The 20,514-nt window shown below is 37.4% G+C and overlaps 1 protein-coding gene across 2 annotated transcripts in view; it reads left to right on the forward strand.

Annotated features, from left to right (window-relative positions):
• The window catches only part of LOC136123105 (bifunctional heparan sulfate N-deacetylase/N-sulfotransferase 3), a 137,249-nt gene that overhangs the window by 91,947 nt on the left and 24,788 nt on the right, over positions 1 to 20,514 (forward strand). For both annotated transcript variants that reach the window (XM_065877181.1, XM_065877182.1), the window contains exons 6-7: positions 14,812 to 14,994; positions 17,596 to 17,692. In XM_065877181.1, coding sequence (XP_065733253.1) covers positions 14,812 to 14,994; positions 17,596 to 17,692 — 280 coding nt within the window. The remainder of the gene's footprint in view (positions 1 to 14,811; positions 14,995 to 17,595; positions 17,693 to 20,514) is intronic.

A 20,514-nucleotide genomic window follows, 5' to 3' on the forward strand; every position in this document is an offset into this window, starting at 1 on the left:
CTCTCCCTCTTCTTTCCTAGCAAAACTCTCATAAAACTAGTTCTAAGGAGAAAGCACATGACACAAAACAGTTTAATGAATTGTTTTGTTATACTTGGTATTGAAAAAGAAGATGAACCCTTTTTTAAAAAAGTATTCATCTCCTCTGTGATGGATTACAAATTCCATGGTAGGCCAGGATAACATTTAACGCTGGATAAACATTATTGTAGATGTTTCTGGGAAGATACTTTTTGATGGGATGACATTTAAGTTAGTAGATTGACTAAATCAGATTACCCTTCTTAATGTGTATTAGCCTCATCTGATCATTAAAGGCCTGAATGGAAGAGGAAAGGCCAGAAAAAGAGGAAATTCTGCCAGCAGACTGTCTTTGAACTCAAACTGCAACTCTTCCTTTGTAATACTGGTATGTCTCCAGCATATCCATCTACCACACACACACACACACACACACACACACACACACACACACGCGCGCATGAACACGTCCTTTGGTTCTATTTCTCTGGAGAAAGCTAACTAATTCACTCAATATTGTGTAATAACACAATACCAAGTGCCCATAATTGATTAGTATAAATGTGCTTTTATTCTACATACCAAAGAAATAAATTATGCTTACCTGATCTAATAATGAGCATGTCGGTATTTATGGTCTGCCTTCTCACCTGAGCCCTCTGACCATGAAAGCGGAATGGTTACAAACCATCTCTAGGCCTTTACATTTCCCATGAAGTGCTTTGTTCTCTATCAATTTTTTTTTCCTGCATTCTTACTCAACCGGCAAATGAAATGAGGCACAAAGGAGTAAGGCTTTTATACTTCACTTCAAGGACAGTATGTATGAATCGCCAAATTTCTGTACAAAATATCCTATTGGTTTCTTATGTTTCTTAAGAAGTAACAATGCTAAAGAAACACGTAATGGGAAATAGCCACTCATTTACATCTCCAAAGCTCATTAAAGTGTAATTGAAACATAATGGATACATATGCTAAAGTGTATTTTTAAATGCCTATTGAATTTCAAGGAATACTTGAAGTGTTTTATCATAGTCATTGAATATTCTAGAAAGCATTTTACTTCATGTATATATGCAAACTAAAACATTTTTAATAGTCTATTCATTTTAATTATTTTATAAATAAGAAAAGCTTACCAAATTTAGTTCACTTTAAAAGGAAAAGAAATCAACTACCAAAAATTAGCATAATATGTAACATTTGAAATGATAAATCTCTGTCAATTAAAGTCAATAAGTACAAGATTAAATCAAAATGGTAAATAATTTTATTATATATTTATTATAAAATATATAATTTTATAACATATAAATGTGCATATATGTGCATGTGTATTTAGATATATAGATCTATATAAATACAAAAAAACGCTCTAAGATATTGTTACTTCTTATTAACTGGTTTTTTAATACCATTTAGAACTTAAAAGCAATGGATTTGATAAGTTTGGAAGGCAAGGAGCGTTAGCTGAACTAACTCTTACATGAGTGCAGTTGTTTATAACAAGTTTAATCTGAAATTAGAGTCAACAAACCTAACGGTTTTGAGCATTCACTCACTCTATACCAGTATTCAATTGCTTGGCCTCATATTAAAGTGGCTTTTAACTCCACTTTCTGTTAACGCCAAAAAAACTGTCAATTCTAGAAATATTTATTTAATTTTGTTCAGTTTCTCTTTAATTTAATAATAATAACGTTAATTTTTTTTTTTTTTTTTTTTTGAGGTACGCGGGCCTCTCACTGTTGTGGCCTCTCCCGTTGCGGAGCACAGGCTCCGCACGCGCAGGCTCAGCAGCCATGGCTCACGGGCCCAGCCGCTCCGCGGCATGTGGGATCCTCCCAGACCGGGGCACGAACCCGTGTCCCCTGCATCGGCAGGCGGACTCTCAACCACTGCGCCACCAGGGAAGCCCAATAACGTTAATATTATCGTTGCTTCTATTTTCTATGTATCTAACATTTCTCTAAAGTTGAGCAGCCTTACCTCCCAATTTATAGTGATAACAGTTTATGGGTAAATAGGGAAGATTTTCACTTATGCAGATGGGCCTCAAGACATACAAACAGACACTCAAAGAGAAAGAGAAAAACTCAAGAGCATACACACACACACACACACACACACACACCCCTACCCATTTGATCCTCTGTTTACAGAATGACAGACAAGTGAGTTCATTTTCCAGATAGAGTTAACTCATTCACATATCATTTAAAAAAATAGAATGGAAGTCTTGCTAGATACAGTAAACCTTTCCCTGCCTTCTAACTCGGACTGCTCTGCACATGATTTGCTTCTCTCCTTGTGCTCTCATGAACTGCCATCCACAGAGTATAGGGCACTTTACATTAGATGGTTCCAGTCAGTGATGCTAATGTTCATATATCAGCTTTTTGTAGGTTTTTCTTTCTTCATCTTCAGAGATAAAGCTCAAGATATTAGCCATTTCTGGCTGCTATTCTCTGCCAGATATGTCAGTGTAGTGCAGTGTGAGAGAGCCTAGGCTTTGCATCCAGATAGGCCTGGGTTTAGATACTAGCTCAGCTGTCTTCTAGGTATCTGGCTTGTCTGACTATAAAATAGGGATCGTAATATCCGCCTCCTTATGCGTGATGAGATTAAAAATATGTAATAGCCACCACATATTGAGCATTCAATATATATGTGTTCCTTGTCACCACCCTCTACACTAGAGGGTGTAGAAACACACTAGAAACATTGCACCATCCTGCTTCTGACCTCTTCCTTCCTGTCATCTGTGATCTAGGCATCTACATAACCAGGAAGGTTTGAATTATGTCTGAACCAAAAGTCAATGATTATAATAGAAATGTTTATTAGAATAAATAATTCTAAGTGTACACTATTAGCAGAATAAAGAACGTAAGTCTAAGGGCTGAGCAATTTTGACCTTTAAGTAGGTAATATTTGAGATGGTCCTTGAAAGGTGGATAGAATTTAGCCTGAAAGACACATAGGTAGAGAAACATTCTTTTTTTATAAGTTTGTTTTTGTTTTTGTTTTGGCTGCGTTGGGTCTTCATTGCTGCGCATGGGCTTTCTCTAGTTGCGGCGAGTGGGAGGCTACTCTTCATTTTGGTGCGTGGGCTTCTCATTGCAGTGGCTTCTCTTGTTGCGGAGCACGGGCTCTAGGCGCGTGGGCTCTAGAGCGCAGGCTCAGCAGTTGTGGCACATGGGCTTAGTTGCTGTGCAGCACATGGGATCTTCCCAGACCAGGGATCAAACCCACGTCCCCTGCATTGGCAGGTGGATTCTTAACCACTGCTCCACCAGGGAAGTCCCAAGAAGCATCCTTTACAGAGGAAATGGATGCCTGGCCTAAAGGATGAGCATTTGGAGAATAAGGAGTAGTTCCATTTGTTCCTTAGAGAGTGTATGTGGGGGAAGATAAAACTCAAGAAGGAATATGGGCCTGCTTCATCAAGGATTCTGAGTGCCAGGTAAAGGAGTTTAACTTAGTGGAAAATAAGGAGTTGTTACTATTTCCTAAGCAAAGGAGTTTTGCTTTAGGAGGATTTTTCTGGTGTTAGCATAAGGGATATAACAGAGTTGGGAGAAATAAAAGTGAACAGATCATTCAGGAAGTTATTAGAGTGGTTCAGGCAAAAAGTAACAGGGCCTAACCCTTACACATTGCTAGTAGGAGTGTAAATTTGTACAATCTCTATGAAAGGCAACTTGGCAATATCTATCAGTATTACAGATGCACAAATTTTCCTCAGCAATTCTACCTGCAAGAATTTATGCTCAGATATACTTGCAAAAGAGTGAACTGATGCACCCACAAGGTTATTCATAGTAGCATAAAAATCACAAGGACTCATTGGATAATTAGAGCAATCCATACAATAGAATTATAGTACATCTATACATTAAGAATGAGGAAGTCCCTTATGCACTCATTGAACAATTTCCAAGACTTAAGTTTAAAAAAATCAAGGCATAAAACTGTGTGTCAGTTTGCTTCCATTTGTGTTTTAAAAATAAAAAAAGAAGAGGAAGAATACATATGCATACTTGGTTTTGTATACATAGTATATTTCTGGAAGAACACACACACCAATGATGTTGGTGGCGTCTTGGTAAAAGAACTGAGTGACTGAAAGACAGGAAGGAGGAAGAAGAAGATTTTTTACTGTATACCTTGTTGTGCCTTTAGAATTTTATATGATGCAATATTACCTAGCCAAAATAAGTTTTAAAAGCAGTGAGGCCTAAAGTCAGAATGGTAGCTATACGGTTAGAGAGAGAACGTATCAGAAGTTGGTAGTGAGGGATAAACTTTTATAAAGGAAGAATGTAGACGTCCAAGAACAGAAATATGTGGAAAGTCTAGTACTAGTTTGTGCGCTTTAAGCAGAGAGAGAAGTTAAGAAGTCATGCATTGCAGCCTGAGCCTTTGGGAAATATAATTATCATCCCGTCTTTACAGATGAAGCATCTGAACATGTGGAAGTTTACTGCTTCACCCAAAGTAACAAGTGAGTGTCACAGTGGAGGTCTATGTAAAGCTTTAAATGGGAGCGATATTTAGAAAAGTATAGAAAATTCCCTTCATAGTTGGAAGGGACGAGAGAAACCTGCCCTCCTCCCCTCTGCCTAGTAATCCACCAAATAAGGCAAATTTCCTTATTTAGCAGGTACCATTCCCTAGACACTGGTGTTTAATGAAACCATTTCTAAAAACCCTTGCAGTTCTTTCAAAGCTCTGTCTGAGGCTTGCCTGATTGGAATGGTGATGGTGATGGTGATGGTGATGATGACGATGATATCCAGGCAAATATTTTTAGAATTTTCCTTTAAGTCACTATGAAAATGTTGACCTTAGTAGAAGATGGAATCTACACTTCAAATTTCATAACCTCATTAAATCTCCTTGTACCTGTTTATGTGTAGTTCTGGGTAGTTGCTGCTGTGTGAAAGGGTTGACAGTTTCAGAAAGGAAACATTTTAAAACTCCAGTTCTTCTTAAGCTGATTTACCTAATTCCTCAGATAATTCACTTTTAGAAAATGTAACTCATTACATTACAGTCTTACTTATAGATTTGTATCTATAAATAAGTTATTTTAAAGGACTTACAGCTTAAAGCGATAATAAGAAACTAGACCAAATGTGGGGTTCCTACTACAATTATTTTTAAATAGATACTTGGTTTAGTTACAATCTTTTATGACCGCATCACCTTTCAGAAACCTCTGTCATGGTATTGTTCTCACTACAGTTGAAAGAGGCCCTCCACCTGCTAGCAGCTTTGGCAGTAGGTGGCCTCTAGCTGTGCTGACTCATAAGGGTTTGGAATCCTTTCTATTTCTTCTCTTTACTCATCTCTTCAGAAATGCCCTTCTAGTTATCTTGCTTTTAATTAAGTTTCGTTAGGCACCTTAGCTGACTCTTCTATCTGGGTTGGTCTCCTTCAAAGCCCTGAAAGAACTACTTCACTTCTGCTGTCTTGTGCCAAACACTTTATTCTTAAAATGTCTTTTTTTAGTCAAAATAGTAAGCTGTGGCCTGTGTAGGCCCAGTCGTCAAGCAAGCCCTGGTATTTTTCCTCTCATTGAAGGTATAGAGACCTCAGTGACTCGGTTAATACCTGGTGAGTGTTTATTCTTTAGTATAGTTCTTTCTTGTCCTCTGAGTTCTCACTGTCTTCATAAATTTCTGTACAAAAGAGATGCTCGCAAAATCTGTCCACATTTTACAAATCACTTTATTAGAGGGCCTGCCTTAAAATAAATAATTAAAAAGAAAATTTTTAATGTTGTTGAATATTCAGAAACTTGACAACAATCAGTTCCTAGCTTTTAAAAACCTAGCTTTTCTCTACAAAATAAACATATGTCTTTGGCATGGTTATTTTTTGCCCCCAGGGTGAATTCAGCTTTATGCGCAAACACAGCTAATCGAAACCTCCTGACGGTGAAGCTGTTCTTTGTGATTACCTAAATGTAATTCATTCACATAGCCAAAATCAGATGTTCATGTGGGTCCGTTTACTTGAAGGATTCTTTTTTTTAAATTCTGTCAGGTTTTTTTCCGTTAAATTAAACACCTTAAGGGAGGTTTAATTTCATCTCCTCTCTACATCTTCATTATGCTGTGGAGGCAGTGCTTTAAAACTAAGAAACAAAGTGTTTTCCACTAGGAAAAAAAAAAATGGTTTTCATTGCAAAATTGAAAGATAACCTTTGTACTACCTTGCTGCTTAAATAAGGATTTCTCTTAATTAATCATTTTTAAATCTATCATAAGCTGTAACTATTCATTATCCTGTCACTTTGTAAGTCTAATAGAACAAGAACAGCTGTTGTCTAGTCTCTAAATAACCGCAACAGTCTTTCAGAGTAATGCAGAGACAATATCAGAACAACACACCCAAGGTACACAGCGCAAAATTCACTGAAAATTGGTGGTCTGAGAGCCGTAAGCACTCTTGTGCGTGTAAACATTTGTCCAGCAGCTGAAGTAATGGCAGTGCATTAAACCAATAGAATTACTTCCTCTGGTACCCAAAAGAAATGTTAAATCATTAGCTTGTAATAAAAGGGCTGAACTTGCAGTTCTGAATGTATAGCCAGAAAAATTAAGTGAGAGACATAAATGTTATAAGAAAGACAAATGTTCCAAGCTAAATTGCTTTAAATTACATTGACCTCATCACTGTACCTTTGAAACCTGTCCCTAATTGAGAGCAATTGATTTACCCCTCCAGCTCTCCTGTAAAGCCCATCAGATCCCAGATTCAAAATGTTAAGGGTCCCTTGCCAAATTATTCTGCAATTGAGCTTTCCTTTGAGATTCTTAAATGATGGCTAAGGCACAAGCCAGGTAGAAAAACGGCACTCAATGAATTTAAGTCTTAAAAATGAAAGTGACATTTTCTTTTTTACTTCCATTGGGCAAGGTGATAAAATTAATGAAAATGATTTTTAGCGTAAAACAGTTGCAACAGCACAAAAATATGGAAGATATAAGCAACAAAGTGAGCTGTGAGTGAGACCAACCACCGCGAAGAAAATTTCAAATGTCTCACCCACGTCCCAGATCAAATGATCAAGTTTCTGGAAATAAGGAGAATTTGTGAGGAAGACTTTTGGAGAGAGTTGTACTGTGCAGTGAGCATGATCCCCACCGCTTTCTACCCACAGGAGAGCAGAGGGTGAAGGATTGCCCTGCTGCTCCTCTCAGCTCTGGCGTGAGGGTCACCAGAACAGTCAGAGAGCTCCTGGTATGTGTTCCCAGAAGAGGGACATATTGGGCTGCTGTCTACCTCATGACTCATAAAACTAAAGCATGAGAGAGAGACTGGCTAAAATGGTCTTTGTCAAAAGAGGAGGGAGCCACATCGAAGAGTGTGCCTTCTTTTCCAAAGTCAGATCAAAGGCCCCTAAATCTCAGGGCCCAGCTGTAGAATTCTTAGTAGGAATGTTACCTGGGAGTCTTTTTAAAAGGGCTCCTGACAGGGAACTGAGGGAGGCACTAGCCTTGTAAAGGAAATTGCATTGCTGGAGGCCAGGAGGAATAGCTCCAAAGATCTCAAATGGCTTTACACATATGCCATCTTTTGGCACATTATCAATCACGTAAAAATCCCTGTCTCCCTCTCCCTCCTTCATCTCCATGTCCCAAACACTAAGGGATCAGAAGCGTCAGCTAGCAAGATGGAGAATAAAATCACCCACTGGAGAAGAATCAATCAGGCTCTCTTCCCAGCCTTGCTTGCAGATTCTCTCCTATACCAGGTCACAGCTTAGAGACAGGAGAAGATTTAATATTGCAACAAGTTTGGAGTTTTATTTTCTGGACCAGGAGATTTAAACTACTAAATCAAGACTGTGTTAGCAACCTAAAGCTGCATGAGAGCTCTCTGTTCACTGAAGAAACTAGGGAGGCCATGCTGCCTTTCCTAGCCTTCATCCAGGGATAAGGGGAAAACCGCTCACACTGAATAAACGTTAAAGGGACAGTGCAAAAAAGCGATGGGTTACTTCAATGATTATATCCCATGAATCTGAAGTGTTTAATGTATGAGTTACACAATGATTTTTAAGATTGCAGGTGTTATATTTGGAGTTGCTCCCCTTTGACAAGGCATTTTCAGTGGAATGGTGGGAACAAAAGCCAGATGACAAAGGACTAAAAAGTGAATGGAAATGAGGAGTAAAGACAGCACGTATACGCTGCTCCTTTGAAGACCTTGGCTGGGAAGGACAGTGTCTAGAAAAGAAAAAAAACTCGAGAGCCTAAGATGGAAGGGACTCAAGCATGTTTTCAGGCATTAGGGAAGGACTAGTAGAGAGGATTAAAAATAGAGGAAAATACAGGAATAAGTGATAGAATGAGATCTCTTGGGAGTTGAAAGTAGATGGGATAAAAAGCACTTGGAGATATATTAGTCTTGAAAACAAAATGGAACACTTCTGCCTGACACTGAAGGTGTCAGGAGGAACTTTTAGAAGACAAATATCTATGGAGAGGGGTAGGAAGTTGAAAGAGTTCCTGCCTCATGACCGTTACTCCTCATTAATCATGGGGACAAACTAGGGAGATTAGGGAGAGTGAAGACTGAGCAAAAGGCCTCAGAGAAGAATGAGAGTTTGAAATAGCTGCTGAAGGAAACTGAAGAGCAAGGAGATAAAGAATGAATAAAAAGAGTAGCCAGTAGTATGGAGGATTCCATTGAAATTGGGGACCGTGTGCTTACGTGACCTGAATAGCTCCTGTTGTATATTTTTTTCTCTAGCTGTGCTGAAAAGTTCATATGTGGGTGTGAAGAAATTGAATGGAAAATTAATCCAAAGTCTCAGACCTGCAGAGCATTGAAAGCAAAAAGAAGGTTGGGAATGTGAGGGTGATAGTGGGAGAGAAGTTCAAATTATTGACCCTAGAATCTTGCCTGGTGGAGGCAGTGATTGTCTGATCACTATCAGATGAACATTGACAGATGCAGAAAAAAATGAAGGGATTAAGAGACTAGAGGTATAGATAAGGTTGATGAGCTGCTGGAAGGAAGCTATAAATGAGAAATGATGTTCCTGCAAAACCATAGTAATATAACAACAAAAGCAATATTTATTAAGCAATTACTGTGTGTCAAGCAGTGCTTTAAATGTTTTATTACATTTAATCATCAGAACAACCGTGTGAGGTAGTTACTATTATTCTGCCCCCTTTTTTTCCTTTTAATTAAGTAAATTAAAGTACTGAGAGTTTAAATAACTTCTTAAGTCAGTATGTGGCAGAGCCCACTTTCTTAACCACCATGCAGGTCAAAGTTAAAGTCCTAAAGATATCGTTTATTTACAAAGGAAGGAAGTTTCACAGGAAACAGAAGGAAATGGGTGGTAAAAAAAAAATAAACGGAGACTGGGAGGCCAGAGTTCCGCGGAAAGGGTACAGAGCGACAGGGACAAAGTTGGAAGAGACAAGAATAAATCCTTGAGGAGGCTCACAATTTGAATGGTGCTAAAGGATTGCCAGAATGAATGGCACTGTAAAAACAATTGACCCTAGATTTCCCAACATTTTAAGCAAGATTATTGGTGCCAACTCAAGGCACATACTATATATCATAGGCAGCTCAGAGAATAAAGTTGAAAAAGACCCCATGCCAGCCCCCAAGGAACTTACAATCTAGACACAAATAAAACAAGCACTTTTTAAAAGCATAATACAAGTCAGAGTAAGAAAATGTCAGAAAGACTAAACTGTAATGCTCTGGGGCTCAAATTTTTTAAAGATTTCATTTGCCTAGAAAGATCTGAAAAGGTAGATGTGACCCTGTGGATACCTAGGACAGACAGAAGTAGAAAAGTGAGGCAGTGTATTCTAGAGAGAAGAAACTGCATAAACAAAGCATTGAGGTAGCTGAGTCTAGGGAACACGGGGGAGCAGTAAGCAAAGCAACTGACTGGTACCCGGAGCACAGATAAGATTGGAAAGGTAACCTGAGATCATGGTGTAATTTAGGATGACATCCTGAATTTTACTTAGTTCAGAAAGCAGTGAGGAACTATTAGATGGTTTGAAACTGGGAAATTATAGAATTGGCGGTTCAGGCCCAATGCCTCATTAGAAGAGTCTTCTCCTCAGAATTTTTAGCTTATTTTCCAGAAAGAAACAAACTCATGTAATGAAGTACCATTCTTGACAGTGATGAAACTCATATATTTTTCATGGTAATAAAACTTCCACAGTTTGATCACTACCCCATAAAAATAAACTGTTTTCCTTATTTTTCCCCTAAAGAAGTTAATTACACTATGCTTGTCCTCTTCCAGACAATATTTTAAATGCTATGAAATAAAGTAAAAATGAACATGAAAAGCAGCCTATTAAATAGAGAAGTTATAAGATAATATGTATCTGAGAGAGGTACGTGAGGAAACAGAGAAGAATTTTGCTTTGGTAAAAAAACAACAAATGGGCTTCCCTGGTGGTGTAGTGGTTGAGAGTCCTCCTGCCGATGCAGGGGACACGGGTTCGTGCCCCGGTCCGGGAAGATCCCACATGCTGCGGGAAGATCCCACATACTGCGGAGCGGCTGGGCCCGTGAGCCATGGCCGCTGAGCCTGCGCGTCCGGAGCCTGTGCTCCGCAACGGGAGAGGCCACAACAGTGAGAGGCCCACGTACCGCAAAAAAACAAACAAACAAACAAAAAAAAAAACACAGGATTGAAGGGGATTTAGGAACCAATTGCGCATGTCTATACGGACCAGTTCTCTTTTTGGCAATCTTCTACGTGTCTCCACACATACGTCAGCAGTGCAGAAGCCCTCCAAAGGCATAGCCAAGGGCACTTACCAAATTGTTCTTTGTGCAATGGTTAGCTCTAAGCCTAGACCATCAAAATATTCATAAACTTTACATGTTCTTTTTTTTTAAATGTATTCAAAAGGATCACTACAGAAAAGCTGATGGCTTTTGGTGAACAAAATCTTTTCTATGGGAATAAACAATGGGTTTGGCCAGTTTTCCTCAAATCATATTCCAGGGGCACCTGCATCTGGACAACTAAGGATGATCCTCTAAAATGCAGGTACCAGGCCACCCTCCAGATCTAGAAAATCAGAATCTCTGAGTGTAAGACCTGGTGATCTGAACTTTTATAAACTTCCTAGGTGATCTGTATATATGCTAAGGCTTTTGAACCTTTGGTCACCAGGAAGGATACCAAACAAAACAAAACTGGTTGGCTAAAGGATGGAGGTAGGAGGAAAAAGTTTTTTCACTGTAAACTCTTTTGTGTCTTTTGAATTCTAAATTTTTTCACAAAAAAGACTTAAAAAGAATGAGCATCATATTTATATTTGCACCCCTCCAGAACCAATCGGAGCATCTGGCAAATAGGATAAGAAAAATGTTTGTGGATTTTAACTAAGCAGCATGGTCATAAATGGCATAGTTTATAGTAAATATTATAAGTAACATACTTTTTTATACCCTAACTTCCTCTCCCCTCCCCCCTGACCTTCTCAAAACAAACAGAATAATTACTGCATTGTCAACTGCTTTTGCAACAGGACCCATGTTTCGCTCCTTATTCTTCTTGGTAGTGATTCATCCATCTCCAATACCTGGAACTTATCAGAGGCTGGAAAGTATAGATAAAGCTTCCCACATCTTTCTCTTAGCCATACTTTTACAACTGGTATCTGTTTCCTTTCTCATAAATGCCAGTATATAAGATATTTGGCATTTACCATTTGCCTTTTATAGAAAAAAATCATAGAGAAGTATCTTGTTATACAAATCTATGTTTATCAGGCTAGAATTTTTTTCAGCTGTTAATCGGATAAACTTTATGTCTTTGGCAGTTCCCAATGATTTGAGTTTTAAGGGGCTGATTAGTCTTTTGGGTAACAAGGAGAATTGCTTGCAGTTTGCTTACAGCAAAAAAAACTGTTATAGAAGTGCAATTGTAACTTCTTTTGACATTTTTCTTCTCATTGGATTCTGCATGTACAGTAAAGATAACTTATTTTGACACATTCAATCCTTTTTTAAAAAACAAAACAAAACCCCTTAGTTCTGAAACACTCTTAAAATTATAAAGGCATCTTCTTTAGCAAACGACTAATATCTACTTTCCCTGAAATGGCAACCTTTTCAAGCTGCTTCTTTGTTTCTTTCTATTCCATGCAGACATTGTTGTCAGGTGAGGAAGTGCCAAGCAGTAAGGTGACACCATAGTTGTCACACATCAGAACAGAAGAAGAAATACTATTTGGAAAGCAAGCTAATTTTTTACCAAAACCTTCTCTTTATATATCTGTTCCCACCTGTGCTGTTGCTTGTCGTGCATACCTTCCTAACAAAAATAATAAGAAAACTTGGAGAGGTGACATGTTCAGCAAAAGATAGGTACAATGTTCCCTGTGTACAGAGAATATTGTGATTCACCCCCCAATAAAAGTTTAAAAAGAAATTGAAGTGTTTTATGTCCTGAACAATTATATATTCCTTTTATGGCCTTGTATTTCTTTAGGAGCACAAAACAAATCCCAGGGCTTGAGTCCAAAGCCTAAGAGTGTCATGAGGTGACATGCATTATAAAACCATCACTTTGAAGCAGTCCTTTTGCTTATGGTACACTTTGTATTATGTTAAAGTTGATATACAAAAATAGAATTGAAAACCTAGGAAAGTTTCCCTGGTTGGAGGTTAAGTAACTTTTCTTTTACAGGATTAAGTTCAACACCTTATAAGTATTACCTTAATTCTTGCCAGTCAGGTTCAGTTTCAGCAAAAGCAATGTCATCAACCAGCTCATACGCACTTTGGGCCACTTCTGTTTTTACCAGAGAGAGAAGCATTTTTTACTTTCTACACTCATACAAGTAAAAAAGTGGCACTCTGCTTTAAATGTCACAGCATAAAATGCTTTCCAAGGTTGAAAAGTAAATTCAAAGGGATGTCAAATGTATTAGTATCAGAAAGTCAAACAATATCTCTAAGTTTTTCATTTTCTGTCCAATGCAGATATTAAAGTGAAATATAGACACAGATGTTTTTATAAATCTTTCAGAAAAATAAAGCGATAAATTTGAATTAGTGGCTAACTAGGTTAACATACATTTTTTTACATTGTATGAAAAAAATTTAATAGAAAGGCACTTGAAGTATCATTTTGCCATTGTTATTGGGCCATACTGAAAAATGTAGCATATAAAACAACTGATGAAAGACTGCTTCAAACGGTTATCAGGAAAGAACTCCAAATTTAAGTATGATTTTCTTAAATCGCTCAATAGACTACTGTTTTGATAAATTTTGGAGGAAACAAAGGAGGGGGTGAGAAAGGTCAAACAATTGAAGCTACTATAAAAAATAACCAGAAGGTTAGGTTTTAAAAGTCTCATTTTTCACAAATACCCCAAATGGTAAAAGTCTTACTTATCAATTCCATGACTGCATCAGTCTGCTGGTAGCTATTTAAAATCACCCTTAAAGTATTTTGTCTGTGAAAGTTCTAAGATTTAAAATATATTCAGGCAGAGTGAATAGAAACACAATTAGATATTCTTGATCACACTTGAAGCTTTTCATGTTAAAGTCTGTGATTTGTTCTATATAATATAGGATTTTACTGCTTCCTTTTATTCATAGTTGTAAGTAATTACATTTTTTCTGATTTTTTATATCAAAACTTTCTCTCATCTCCACCACTTAACCTCAATAAATTGTCTTAAATACTTCTCTCAGCCAGTCTCTTAATGAATGAACCTATTATATTGATTATTAAGATGATTATAATAACCATTATTACTATTCATTCATATGACATTATATATTTTAGGAGCATACTATTATCCCATGAATTACGTTTATGATCTCTTTATAGTAGCATAAACGCCACAGTGGTTTTCATTACCATTGTAAATCTCATGCAGAATGATTTCCATTTGTCAACACTAACCAACAAAAGCTATTTGCATTCACTTTAAGCAGTAGCTTTAAAAATGCCCATTCTACATTCCTGACCTATTTAATTAAACCTAAAGAATTCAAATTTATTTTATTATAAAAAGATCCCCATGTTTGCTATAATTTTTTTTCAATGTGTGGATTCAATCCAGGACACCTGCTTCCACCGGAATAGTTTATCTAGCCGAGCACTGAAAACTTTTCTTAAAGGAGGTATTTGATATTGGAAATAGTAGACTCAATAAATATGGAAAAGGGTTTCAGAGTCTCATTGATGGAAAATAGTTGATAGTTCTTTTAGTAAAAATTCATTCACTAGTCCTTTGTCATTATGACCTCTAATAAATACAAATCAGAGGATATTCAGTTAATGCTAATAATCACAATTCATTGATTATTTATATCCATTAATGCTACATACTATGTTACAAATCAGATTAAGTTGATTGAAATTACAAAATCCCAACCTCCTGCTGCCTCAAATTATGAATAGTTCACGTATCATGAAGCCACTATGTGTGAACATCTAGGATGTGTTATTCAGCATCAGTCGAATTGCACCAACGTGGGTCTGTGGCAGTTGGACTAATTTTTTGTTACGAAATACATTAAAACCTTAGGAAAAAAATGCTCACCAAGTCTTGCTAATAACACATCCTCCAGAGTGCATTAATATAATGAGAGTATTTGAGATATGTCCAAAATTCAAAAACATTTCATGAACTGAAACCCTGTGCAAAGACTTCTTAAGAAAAACTAGCATTGCTGTGATTGCACTGCCCCCTAGGGTTAAAATAACTTGTGTTTACACTGAAGTTCATTTGCCTTTTTCAGATCAGCATTTTCATGACCCATTTGTCTAACTATGGGAATGACCGACTGGGATTATATACATTTGTCAATCTAGCCAACTTCGTGCAGAGCTGGACCAACTTACGACTTCAGACTCTGCCTCCAGTGCAGCTGGCTCATAAATATTTTGAGCTCTTTCCTGATCAAAAAGACCCTCTCTGGCAGGTAAGATTGGGTCAATGACTGGTATTATTAATGAATCCCACAAACATATCTTGGAGTTTCATGAGGTAATCCAAATCTGAAAAGTGAAGACATCCTGGGGAAAAAATAACATACGTTTTGTACGTTAGTAGATTTGAGAAACTTCATAGTGGGCCATATTCTCTGTTCCTGTGCCCATTAGAAACTATGGAATTCTGAAAGCTCAGTGAGAGGTTCAGTGGATACAATGTTTTGAATCAGGATTGAGGGATCAATTTGCAGATTGCAATAGGCTGAAAGAGCAGAAGATGGTTTGGGCGTGTGTTAGACAGGTAGCCAGCTGGTCAGCCTTGAGCACATCACCTCTCATGACTAAATGACATTACAGGGGTAGGTGAGAAGAGTTCAGAACTGACACCTGCTTCTGAACCACGAGGTACACCAGCAGCTGCAGAACATAGTCAGCTTTCAAAAGTATTATTGGGAATTACTTTGGACATGAGGAAAGTGTTTAGTGACAAAATCACTGAGCTTCTTAAGAGAAAATGTCACATAAACATGGCATATTCAAACTGTTCCAGGCATGACCCAGATTTCAAAGCTTACACTCTCGTGTGTCTAGAATTGCAAAAACATACTTTGAGCTTAGATTCCCCACACCATGATCTGGGGAAAGTAATAATCTTTAGCAAAGAACTACATAGTGCTTATTACATGTCTGACTGGGTTCTTTACATATGTTCATTCATTTAATCCTCACAACTACCCTTTGAGGTAGGTATAGTTATTATCGCCATTTTACAGATGAAGAAATTGGGGCACAGAAAGGCTGAGACACTTAAGCAAGGTCATACAGCTGCTATGTGACAGAGTGGGAAAGAATTCCAGGCCACTGCGCTCTGAATCAATGTTCTAAATGAGAGTTACTGACAGAGCTGATGGTATAATAATGATCTTCAGAAGCAGAATTCAGTAAATTTCACAGATTGAAGTTACAGTAAGCTCTGCACTTATATTCTATTCATTTAGCTCTGAACTTGAGCTAATTGCCTCCTGGGCACAAACAGATAACCCCAAGAAGAAACGAAACTACACATTTTAGTAGGTTAAAGTTGGTGGTTATAAAATTATCACTGCATATTATTTTGCAGTTAAGATTTTAAAACACCCATCTTTTTATGTTAACCACTACAGAACATCACCAGGTGTTAGCCACTGGAAAGACATGAAACTTTCCTGCTAATTTAACACCTTATTTTTATTTTTATTTTTTCTTTGCGGTATGCGGGCCTCTCACTGTTGTGGCCTCTCCCGTTGCGGAGCACAGGCTCCGGACGCGCAGGCTCAGCGGCCATGGCTCACGGGCCCAGCCGCTCCGCGGCATGTGGGATCTTCCCGGACCGGGGCACGAACCCGTGTCCCCTGCATTGGCAGGCGGACTTTCAACCACTGCGCCACCAGGGAAGCCCAACACCTTATTTTTAAACTGAAATCATTATTATTTCAGGTGAAACCACTTTTTTTCTAGACCAACAGCCAAAATGAATACCCTTACTTTAATCTTAAAATCTGTTGCTTATGCTAAAGGAGCAGGTTTATTTAACTGCATGTATCTATAGTGTTAATTGAACAGAAATAGAATGTTGTCCTGTTTGCCTATTCCTGAATAATATTAAAAGGTGCTGTTAATTCTTTACATAATATGCACTTAGAGGTTAAAATTAAGGATGTTCTAAATACATCTTGCACAGTGGGTTTGGTTTAACTACTATAGACCAAAAGCAGATTCCCTAAGGTAGTAATTCACCCTCATTTTACCCTTTCACTGAAATTTAGTGCTTTTTAGTATCACAGTCTGTAAAGTTATAGTTTTAGACATACATACTGACCTTTGAAGGCAGCTGAAAGGAATCTACTGTCTCTTTAAATATTATTACAGCCAGATCCATCTCCCTTTAAAGCATAGCAGGAAAGCTCAAAGTTACTTAGAATAAAAGTCTGACACCTTAAATTTCAGTTACTTATTGAATGCTGAGAGTGTATCTTCTTTTAGGTTAGCGCAAGCACAGTCTCTGCCCAACAAGCTCATTATTTTAAAACTTAAACCACACACCCACAATTAAGACACAGAACTACCAATAGCAGAAAAAATATTAAACCTGCAGTGCTATGAAGCTGTTTTCCCATAATGGAAATGTCTCCCCTCCCTCACCTCCTCAGTAGACACTCAACTTCAGTATGGAAAGGAGTTCTTTGAAATCTTCCATGATGCCACTTCAAGACCTTCAATAAAATAAGAAGACAGGGCTTCCCTGGTGGCACAGTGGTTGAGAGTCCGCCTACCGATGCAGGGGACACGGGTTCGTGCCCCGGTCCGGAAAGATCCCACATGCCGCGGAGCGGCTGGGCCCATGAGCCATGGCCGCTGAGCCTGCGCATCCGGAGCCTGTGCTCCGCAACGGGAGAGGCCACAACAGCGAGAGACCAGCGTACCACAAAAAAAAAAAAAAAGAGACACATAGCCGTGTTTCCTGGGGTATCTTTTCAAGGACAGAAGTTGAAAAACTCTAGCACACAAGGGGCACCCACAAAAATACATCTCTATTTTCTTCTCCTGTTTAGAATCCTTGTGATGACAAACGCCACAGAGACATTTGGTCTAAAGAAAAAACCTGTGATCGCTTACCAAAATTCTTGGTAATAGGACCCCAGAAAACTGGTGAGAAATTTTTATGTTATAATTAACCAAACTGTAAAAATCCTGATGAGAAGACAGTGAATTCATGTCACAGTGACTTCTCAAACTGCCTAGAAATATTGATGAATGAATAACATTTTATTCTCCGACATAATCTTTGTTTAGCTCAATTATGTGTTTTTTAAAGTAAAAAGGATGAAAATAGATGTCACACAGTTTGAATATCCAGCAGTCAATTTGGTGGCAAAAGTTATGTTTTTTCCAAAGACCTTAATTGAAAAGTGGTGTTATTAACATTTCTAAAATCAAAACTAATCACGTGTTTGGAGAGTGACTGACAGGATTTCATCAAAAGTCAAGATGGACACATGTAAGTACCTATAACTCTTCCGGAAATTTAGCCTCTTCCTGCCATCTTCCTGATATAGTTTATTTCTAGGCTATTTCTTGCAGAAATGACTATTTTCTAAAAGTCTATAAAAGATGTTTGACAAGCAGAATTCCTAGACATAAACAAAACTTTGTGCTAAGAAAGATATTTATTCATACCCAGGAGAAATCTTTGGCACCTTTTCTTAAATTGGTGTGCAATTGTTTCCCTTAAACTTCTTGTCTCTGTAAGAATCAGTATTAAAATGAAGCCCAGTGGAAGCTTTAAAATGCCAGACATTCAAGCTGTATCCTGCATGATAAATTATTTGGGGCTTTTCATTTCTAGCTTCACTGAAAACAGCCATTTCAACCCTTCCTAAGGGGAATACATTCCCTTTCCTCATTTCTCTGGAAATAACTGGGTAGAATTCTACGTAATGCACACAGTAAGTTTAGCCTATTCGTTTTCTCAGTCCCATTTACAAATATCAATCTGAAAACAATAATAAATATGACAAATAGTTCTCTTATCCTTATTTATTTCACTTGTCCTTACCTATTTAAAGTCAAGAAGCAACTAGAAACACATTTAAAGTCTCTTTAGCAAACTCCCACTGTCATCACATAGCTTTGTCATTAACAATCGCATCTCTCTGAAGCTTGGCAGATCAAGTTTGCCTCAGAAAGCCCTGCAGGATATGCTTCTTGTGTTGTGCTAGATATGCAGACATTTTAATATCATAGATGACATAATTACTTGTCATCTTCAACTCATCTGGGTTTCCAAATGTTTATGTTACAATTTGTAGATGACATTTACCTTTGGAAGGGGATTTTTATCTTCTTTTTATAGAAATTGAATTTTTTTCCCAGTTTTATAGAGGTATAATTTACACAGTAAAATTCACCCATTTTAAATGCACAGTTTGATGAATTTTAGAAATTGTACACAGTGGTATAACCACTACAACATTAAAGATTTAGAACACTTCTGTCTCCCTAAAAAGTTTCTCCATGTCTTTTTCTTCTGAGTCCTTGTGGGATTTTTTCTTTTTTTATTCAAACAGAGAGTCACAAAAATTATAATCATCCTCATCAGTTCACTCAGTCCCATGTAATTAATTTTTTTCATCTTGACCTTTTGTTAGCACTTTTATGAATTCATCAGTTTTCCATTAGAGTTCTGAAAGTGCTTATTCATTCAGGTCAGCAGTATAGTCAGTTACCAGAAACCTGTACTTGTCAGAGTCTTTTCCATGATCTCCATGTCTTTTTCTCCCCCATCCTCAGCCACAGCCGCTTTCCGCCACTATAGTTTTGCCTTTTCTAGAATTTCACATAAATGGAATCATAAAATATGTAATCTTTTGTGTTGGACTTCTTTCACTTAGCATATTGCTTTTGAAATTCATCCATATTGTTGTATATATTGATATTTTATGAGATTATTTTTTAAATGGACAAACATATCTTCTTATATCAGTTCCATAAAAATTAATTGGCTTCATTTTTATCTTTAGTTTTGCCAAAAGTATTTTTCTGAATAATTTTGCACGAATGTATAGTCATCTGGATATTCAAATATTTTTAGTGTTGAAACTAACAAAAATATAAAAACTGAAGCTTTTTTTGAACATGTGTGTCTATGATTATGCAGTTGAGATACACACACACATACACACACACACACACACAGGATAGTTTATTCAGACCCAAGAATATGAGTAGATAAAGACAGAATTCAAACACCACAACTTAACAATTTTTTGACCACTGATAAAATTACAGTATGCCTTTTACTGACTATGCAAATGATTAGATCTTATTCATTTTTTGTTTGTCTTATTAATGCTCATCATGCTATTAAAAGCAAATAACATGGTTTAATACAATTCTTAAAAATAAAATTCAGAAAAGAATGTTATCAGTTGATCTGCGAATGGAATTAATCTATTTTCTTTTTTTCATGTAATAGCTATTCTTTCTGTCTTTACAAATACTATATTCTTTTCAATTTTTAAAAAATGCATTACTGAACTCTATCTCAATAAAATTATTTTTTAAAATACCTTACTAACATTTAGATATGGAGCTATTTAGGTACTTTCATGTAGATTATCTCACTTGACCCTCATAGAGTCCTGACAGCTAAGTATTTTCTTCCCCACTACACAGATAAGAAAACTAAGACTCAGGTTAGATATTTTTGTTCAAGTTCACACAGCTGGTAAGTGCTGGAAATAAAACTCTTGATCCTAGAAGTTATCGGACTCTAAAGATCATGCTCTAGGACTTCCCTGGTGGCCCAGTGGTTAAGAATCTGCCTGCCAATGCAGGGGACACGGGTTCAATCCCTGGTCTGGGAAGATCCCACATGCCACAAAGCAACTAAGCCTGTGCTCCACAACTACTGAGCCTGCGCTCTAGAGCCCACGTGCCACAACTACTGAAGTCTACGTGCCACAACTACT

This window comes from Phocoena phocoena, chromosome 5 (genome assembly GCF_963924675.1).
Source record: "Phocoena phocoena chromosome 5, mPhoPho1.1, whole genome shotgun sequence".
In the NCBI taxonomy this organism is placed as follows: domain Eukaryota; kingdom Metazoa; phylum Chordata; class Mammalia; order Artiodactyla; family Phocoenidae; genus Phocoena; species Phocoena phocoena.